The sequence below is a fragment of the Lupinus angustifolius genome, chromosome LG01 (assembly GCF_001865875.1).
Source record: "Lupinus angustifolius cultivar Tanjil chromosome LG01, LupAngTanjil_v1.0, whole genome shotgun sequence".
Classification (NCBI taxonomy): domain Eukaryota; kingdom Viridiplantae; phylum Streptophyta; class Magnoliopsida; order Fabales; family Fabaceae; genus Lupinus; species Lupinus angustifolius.
In genome coordinates this window covers 7,705,226-7,714,123 of record NC_032009.1, presented here as the reverse complement: position 1 = coordinate 7,714,123, position 8,898 = coordinate 7,705,226, and the positions used below count along the sequence as shown (strand labels likewise).

Here is an 8,898-nt window from a genome sequence, read left to right as displayed (position 1 = left end):
ATAATTCTGTAGATAACTTGCTACTTGCACAGACATGTTTTGTGTGTGACAACATTGATATCTTAGAGTTACATATGATGTATCATTGTATTGAGATATTCTAATTTGTAACATGTCTCCCTTTCTTTGTTTCCCAAACCCATTTTCATTGTTCCTTAAGAGAATGATTTCTATTACTACTACTGTTAAGTCTTGCTTAAACAGTGACCATAAGTGCTTTACAGAATCTCCAATTTCTTTGCTTGAAAGGTGCAAATCCATGAAGCAAATAAAGCAAATTCAATCACTAATAATTACAATGGGACTTTCTTCATACATTGCATTCCAAAATAAAGTTATAGTCTTTTGTTGTACCATGGAATCAGGGGATATGGATTATGCTCATAAACTGTTTGACACAATAACTGAACCAAGTGTGTTCATTTGGAATACCATGATCAAGGGCTATTCTAGGATAAACTGTCCCCAGAGTGGAGTTTCTATGTATTTACAAATGCTTGCCAATGACATCAAGCCTGACGGTTTTACGTTTCCGTTCTTGTTGAAGGGATTTAGGAACGATTCGGCTTTGCGGTATGGGAAAGTGTTACTTAACCATGCAGTGAAACATGGGTTGGTTTCTAATTTGTTTGTTCAGAAGGCTTTCATACATGTGTTTTCATTGCATGGGATGGTGGATATGGCTCACAAGGTTTTTGATATGGGTGGTAATGCTGCATCATGGGAAGTTACTACATGGAATATAATGATATCTGGGTATAATAGAGTTAAGCAATTTGAGGAATCAAAGAAGCTTTTTATTGAGATGGAGAAGAAAGGGGTAATACCCAATTCAGTAACTCTAGTTTTGATGCTTTCAGCATGCTCCAAATTGAGGGATTTAAACGGTGGAAGACACATTTATCGTAAGTATATCAAAGATGGTATCATTGAACCTGGTCTCATATTGGAAAATGCCTTAATTGACATGTTTGCAGCTTGTGGAGAAATGGATGCTGCACAAGGTATTTTTAACCGTATGGAGATTAGAGATGTAATTTCTTGGACTTCTCTTATTACCGGGTTCATCAGTAGTGGTCAAGTCGATTTAGCTCGGAAGTATTTTTATCAAATGCCTGAAAGAGATTACATTTCATGGACTGCCATGATCGATGGATACCTTAGGAAGAACCGTTTCAAAGAGGCCTTGGAACTTTTTCGTGAGATGCAGATGTCAAATGTAAAACCTGATGAATTCACCATGGTTAGCATTCTAACTGCTTGTGCACATCTAGGAGCACTAGGACTAGGGGAGTGGGTGAAGACTTATATTGACAAAAACAGTATTAAGAATGATACTTTTGTTGGGAATGCTCTAATGGACATGTATTTTAAATGTGGGAATGTTGAGAAGGCAAGAAAAGTATTTAAGGAAATGCATCAGAAAGACAAATTTACATGGACCGCAATGATAGTTGGTCTTGCCACTAATGGCCATGGTGAAGAAGCTCTTAGCATGTTTTCAAATATGATAGAAGCTTCAGTTACACCAGATGAGATAACATACATAGGTGTCCTTTGTGCATGCACACATGCAGGCATGGTAGAGAAAGGAAGAAAGTTTTTTGCTAGCATGGCCATCCAACATGGAATTAAGCCAACTGTGACACATTATGGATGCATGGTTGATCTACTTGGTAGAGCTGGGAATTTAAAAGAAGCCCTTGAAGTGATTTCGAATATGCCTGTAAAACCAAATTCAATTGTTTGGGGATCTCTCCTTGGTGCATGTAGAGTCCACAAAAATGTGGAAATGGCTGAAATGGCAGCTAAACAAATTCTCGAGTTAGAGCCGGAAAATGGTGCTGCTTATGTCCTGTTATGTAATATATATGCTGCGTGCAAGCAATGGGAAAATGTGCGGCAAGTAAGGAGAATGATGATGGAGAAGGGAATTAAGAAAACACCAGGTTGTAGTATGATGGAATTGAATGGCAATGTCTATGAATTTGTTGCTGGTGACCAGTCACATCCACAATCTAAAGAGATATATGAAAAGTTAGAAAACATGATTCAAGACTTGAAATATGTTGCAGGGTATTCACCTGATACATCAGAGGTTTTCCTTGATATAGGGGAAGAGGATAAGGAGACTGCATTGTACAGGCACAGTGAGAAGTTGGCTATTGCCTATGCCCTTATTAGTTCAGGACCTGGAATAACCATAAGAATAGTGAAGAACCTTAGAATGTGTGTGGATTGTCACCACATGGCAAAGCTTGTATCAGAGGCTTACAATAGGGAACTAATAGTCAGGGATAAAACCAGATTCCATCATTTCAAGGATGGCTCATGTTCATGTAATAATTTCTGGTAAATATTTTTATAGATAGAGGGATCTTATAAGTGTAGCCAGAAGTTGTAAGTTCTAACATTGAAAAATATAATTTTTATACCAAATAGGTGGTTTATTCATCTGCTAATTGTTTTTTCCAACTTTGTCCCGTATCTTTTGTTGTTGTTTATTATGCTTATTTAGATTTCTCAATTTCTGTAAAATATATAGCAAGGTTAGAAAACATGATGCAAAACTTAAAGTATATAGCAGGGTATTCACCTGATACATTAGAGGTTTTCTTTGATAATAGGGGAAGAGGATAAGGAGACTGCACTCTACAGGCATAGTCAGATGTCAGAACTCAGAACAAAAATAGATGCTGTTTAATCTATATACCCATCTATTAAGAAAAGATATGGTTATTGGTATACTTTGCATTTAAACAAAATATATTTACAAATGTTTAAGAAGACAGAACAAAAATAAAAACAGTGAGTAATAGCAAATACTTAATAATATTGGGATTTTTGTAATCAAAATAGTATCTGCCAGCAGAGAAAACAAATGTAAAAATACTAAATACTTCATATTAGATTTTAACTAATCTGAGTTGAGTAGACTCATTTAAGGAATTAAATTCTTCAAACACATTTTGTTTATATTTATCACTTGAATTAATATACATTAGTTAACCCTTTTTAGTTTTCATAGAAGCAAAATTGTGTAAGAAGAGCCATAGTTTTTATTTTTTTATAAAACATGTTGGAGTCAATATATATGTGAGCCATATCTTATGTGGAAATATATGAGGACTACATTGAGCTAAGGGATACTTCTCATCTTTGCCACTGAACAATGGCTTTTTGTGCCATGTTCCCTACAACTCTAAACCTTCCTATTTCTTCCACTACTCACTGTTATAGAGTAAAACTACCATTGACCACAAGCAAAGTTGTCACAGTTAGAGCTAGCTCAACAGAGAAGAGTGAAGATAATGACAAAGACACCCCTGCATTCAACCCTTTTGGATTAGTCACTGATGACCCTTCAAGCCACAATGTTATTGAACTCCCTGAAAGTGCTGCTGAGGATAGCAATGTTGGTTTTGTAATCATTCTTTTCTTTTCTTCTCTCTTTTTCTTTTGTAGCTTGGGGTTGTTCTTTTGAGATTTCAATATTAAGGGGTGTCAAGAACCCTTTACAAACTTGATTTTAATCATAAAGTGAATTTGCATAATCCGGTTTATGTTTGGCTACTTTATCGTTAAAAAGTGGTTTTATTGTAATGAATATTGTTTGGATAGTGTTAATAAAACTGATTTTTAGATTTAGGTAACAAATTAATCTTCCACTTTATTTTACCATTTACCTTTCCATAATAACTTTTGGAAAAATGTATTTTTCTATGAATAATTTGATGAGAGTATTACTAGTTGAAAAGTTTTGCTTAATGGAGAGTGAACTTTTTTTAACATTTTTAAACAAAATTTAGACTTCAAACTCACTTATAGCAGCTACTTATCTTCTAAAGATATAAAACTCCTACACCTCAATAAAAATTCAAAACTAAACTTGGACTCTCATACTCACTTTTGAGAGCTCCCAACTAGATGCACACAGCTTTGGATTGTGAATTAGATGGAGATCACATTTCTCAACTTGATATCTCCAATTCTATCCAGCCTAACAATATAATGTCACGTAATATTTTGTTATATTTTAACAATGAGGATAAAAGGTCAATGAATATTTTGCTGACATAGTGTGTAAAACATGGTGCCGTTCATAATGAAAGAGAAAAGAATTGAATAAGCAAGAAGAGGTAGAAGATAAACTTTGTATATGTGAATTGGATTGAATCTTTGAGTATGATATTTGATATACGATTCTTGCTATATTTTTATGATGAGGATTTGATCCTGATATATAAGGGAGGAATCAAAATGAGGAAAAAGAAAATAACTAACAAAACTGATTTAACCAAATTAACTAATTTTCCCGCCAAACTTCAGTTTCTTCATTTTGCTGTTTTTTTGGTTTGGGTTTGTGAGTTTGAGTTTGGTTTGGGCCAATGAGTTCAGTATCCAACAGCCCCCCACAAGCTTGCAGGTGAATATTGAGCATGCCAAGCTTGGAAATGTTGGATTGGAGAGGACTAGGAGAGAGAGATTTGGTGAACATGTCGGTAAGTTGTGAAGAAGATGAAATGGGCATAAGATGAAGAGTACCATTATGGACACGTTCACGCACAATGTGGCAATCTATTTCGATGTGTTTGGTGCGTTCGTGGAAAACGGGATTAGCTACAATGTGGAGGGCCGAATTGTTATCACAGTAAATGCTAATTGGAGTAGGATGAGGGATGTTGAGGTCTTGAAAGAGATAGAGGAGTCATTGTGCTTCACATGAAGCCATGCCAAGTGCTTTGTATTCAGCTTCAGTTGATGATTTGGAAACTGTGGTTTTCTTTTTTGCTTTTCCAGGAGATTAGAAGGAACCAAGGAAGAAGCACCATTCAGTCACTGATTTTCCGGTGTTTAGGCAAGCTGCCCAGTTAGAGTCTGAAAAGTCTTTTAAAATTGATGTGTTCTGAGTTGGGAAAAATAAGCTAAGAGTATGTGAGGATTTGAGGTACTTTAGAATTTATTTGCTGCCAATTGATGTTGATTAGTGGGACAAGAATTGAATTGACTAAGATGGCTAACTGCATAACTGATATTGGGTCTGGAATTTGTTAAATAAAGTAACTTGCCAAGTAATTTACGATATGGAGCAGGGTCAGATAGAGGAGATCCAGAAGTGGAGTAGAGTTTGGAATTGTAGTCCATTGGAGTGGAACATGGCTTTGCAGCAAGTATACATGTTTCAGACAAGAGATCTAACACATATTTGCATTGATACAAAGTAATTCCTTTAGTAGATCTAGCAATTTCAAGTCCAAGAAAGAATTTTAAGTTTCCTAAGTCTTTGATACTGAACTCATTGTTAAGTAATTGTTTTGTTGCTTGAATTTCAGATAAGTCATTGCCAATCAAAACTAAATCATCAACATAGATCAAAATTACAGTAAAACTAGGTGACACAGATTTAATAAGCAAGGAATAGTCTGAGTGAGATTTATGAAAACGAAAGGTTAAGAGCACCTTGGTTAGTTTTTCATGTCATTGTATACTAGCCTGTTTGAGGCCATAAATGGATCTATGGAGCTTACAGACTAAAGAAGGATTAGAAATGTTGAGACCAGGAGGAATTTTCATGTATACATCTTCCTTCAGGTCACCATGTAGGAAAGCAGTACTAACATCTAGTTGGTGCAAGAACCAATTGTTAATGGCAGTTAAGGATAAAAGGACCCTAATGGTAGTCATCTTGACAAGGTATCAAGATAATCTACTCTTTCAGTTTGAGTGAAGCCCTTGGCAACTAATCTAGCTTTAAACCTTTCTATGGATCCATCGGGTTTGTGTTTGAGTTTGAAGATCTATTTGCAACCAATGACTCTTTTGTTGTTGGGTAATTTGGTAATGGTCCATGTGTTTTTGTTTTGAAGTGCAAAGAGTTCAGAGTCAATAGCAGCTTGCCAAGGTTTATGAAATATAGCTTCTTGATAAGTAATAGGAGTAGGGACAAATGAAATGGCTAGGGAATATTGTCTTTGATTTTGGGATAAGGAACCATAGTTGATGAATTGTTGCAAGGGGTATTTAATTTTGGAAGAAGATGGTGTTAGAGAATTTGTGGCTAAGGTACAATGATAATCTTGTAGGTATGAGGGTGGTTTATATATTCTGGTTGAGTGCCTAAGGGGTATTGTGGAATCACTTCTAGTAGGGCTCATTAGGTCAGTAGTGTTATTAGGAGGTATCTCACTAGTGGTGGTAGGAAGAGTAGGTTCACTAGTCATAGTATGAGGGAGTGGTTGTTAGGTGTCATTCAAATCATTGTAGGAAAATATGGAATCAAAGCACTCAGATGGCACAACAGGTTGTTCTTGAGGGGAAGTTTGGTTTTCATGAAAGGGATATATGTGTTCAAAGAAATTTACATTCCTTAAAAGAAATATTTGTCTGTTTAGACAATCTAGGACAAGATAACCTTTAGTACCTTGTCTATATCCTAGGAAGACACATCTTCTTGATCTAGGGTCAAATTTATGTCTCTTGGCAATGAGGGTTAAGACATAGCATAGGCTGCCAAAAGGTCTTAGGTGGGTTAGATCAGGTAGTGTTTTATGCAAGGTCTCAAAGGGAGACTTGTTGTGAAGATATCTAGTGGGTTGTCTATTGACGAGATGGATAGAATGGGATATGGTATAACTCCAAAAGCATAAAGGTAATTCTGATTGAAAATAAGAGATCTAGCAATACCTAAAATGTGATGGTGTTTTCTCTCAGCAATGTCATTATGCTGAGGGGATTCTACACAAGTAGTTTGGTGTTGTATCCCATGTTGAACATAAAATTCAGTAAGGAAGAATTCCTTTCCATTGTCACTCCTAATGGATTTGAGTCTGCTATTAAACTGGGTACTAACATATGACACAAAGGTTCGGATGTGTTGATTGACTTCAGTTTTGTTTTCTATAAATAGCAGTCAGGTGTATCTGGTGTGATCATCAACAATGGTGAGGAAATATCTATGGTCATGTGTGGAAGGGATATGAAAGGGTCCCCATATGTCTATATGGACAAGGTCAAAAGCATTAGCAGATTTAGTAACATTATCAGGATATGACAATCTCTTTTGTTTAGCTAGATGACAAGTTTCACATGGATTCATGGCTTTATTACATTGTATAAAAGGAAAGATAGATTGCATAACAAGCATTTTCGAATGAGATATATGGCCTAGTCTACAATGTCATAGATTATTGTCACTATAACTAGAAAAAGAACTAATATTGTGAAAACTAGGTATGTTTTGTTTCTGTTGCACCATTCTATACAGTCCCTCTTTCATGCTAGCTACACCAATCATCCTCAAGGATTGGAAGTCCTGTATGTGACAGTGTGTATTGGAGAAAATCAAATTACATGACAGATAATTAGTGAGTTTTGAGACAGAAATTAAATTGAAATTAAATTAGGGCAAATACAAGACATCATATAGGTGAAGATGAGTTGAGATCACTATTGTACCAGAGTAGTGAGTAGTTAAATTTTCTCCATTAGGCAATCTGATAGAAATGGGTTTGATTTGTTTAAAGGACTGAAATCTTGATAAGGAGTAGCACACATGATCAGTGGTTGTTGTATCAAGAATCCAATAATCAGATTTGCAAATGTTTATGGAAGCATGATTGTTACCTGAATTTTTGTTGTCATGTGGAAAAGATGCAGCCACAATTTGATGGGCATTATGATGTTAAGAGTGGTTGGAATGTTCCAATAGTGACATAAGACCTTTATGTTGTTCATGAGTGAGTCCCAAAAGAGCTCCTTCATTTGAATCTTTTGATGGTGAATCAGTTGGCTTGTTTGTGAATTGTGCATCCTCTGTTGGTTCTTGGACCATGTAGCTATTTATGTTGCTTGAGTTAGAGAAATAGTTAGGTGGAAAGCCACGTTTTCTGTAGCACACATCTATTGTATGTCCTTGTTTGTGGCAGTAAGTGAACATTTTAGTTCTCATTTCCCCTCTAATACTGGTTTGGGGCTTATACTGATTTTGATGCCTTCCACTCATCTGTGCACGAAATCCCCTTCCTCTACCTCTCCCTCTATTATCAAATTTAGTTGAGACATTTGCAAGGAGCTTGTTATCATCAGGGAGGAGGTTGTTTTGTCTTTTTTGTTGGACTAGGATAGAAAAGACTTTATTAATGGTGGGCATATGTCCATTAGCATGATTTGGGTCTTGACTATGGAAAATTGTTCATTCAATCCCACCAAGAAGAAAATGGCTATCTATAGTTTTTAATGATGGGGATGAAGGTGCATTTGCATTTTGTTTCACATAAACAAGAGGGAATTGGTTTGAAAGTATTGAGTTGTTCCCATAACCCTTTGATTTGGGTGAAGTATGCACCTATAGACAAATTGCCTTGCTTGATGGAATATATTTCTCGCATTAATTCAGAGATTCTAAAGACATCCCCTTGATAGTACATTTCCCTTAAGTCATTCCAAATTTCTTGGCCAGTTTCCATCCAAATAATACTTTGAGAAATCGATGAATCAATAAACTGATTTAGCCAAGAAACCACTAGATTGTTACACCTTTTCCAGTAGGGATAGAATGGGTCATCATTACCTGGTTTAGGGAGATATCCATCAACAAACTCGATCTTGTTCTTGGTTGCAAGTGCCATCTCCATTGCTCTGGCCCATGCATGATAATTGTCGCCATTTAGAATTATGGTCACAATCTTGGATCCTGAATTTTCATTCAGATGAATGAAATAAGGATTTCCAGAGTCCATCATTATTCCCTGAGTCACGATTTGGTTTGCCATCTTTGTTGAATTAAGCGAACGAAGTTAAGGAAGATGATAGCTGGTTTGAGATAAGATGGATGAAGGAGGCAGACTGGAAGCGTGGCAGAGACACCTTCAATGAAGGTGCTCTTATACCATGTAAAAC

General features: G+C 36.0%; 1 protein-coding gene across 1 annotated transcript; it reads left to right on the top strand.

Annotated features, from left to right (window-relative positions):
* Positions 1–2,526, top strand: LOC109348950 (putative pentatricopeptide repeat-containing protein At3g15930). Its single transcript, XM_019589569.1, has one exon. The coding sequence runs from the start codon at positions 113–115 to the stop codon at positions 2,354–2,356; it is 2,244 nt and encodes a 747-aa protein (XP_019445114.1). The 5' UTR covers positions 1–112; the 3' UTR covers positions 2,357–2,526.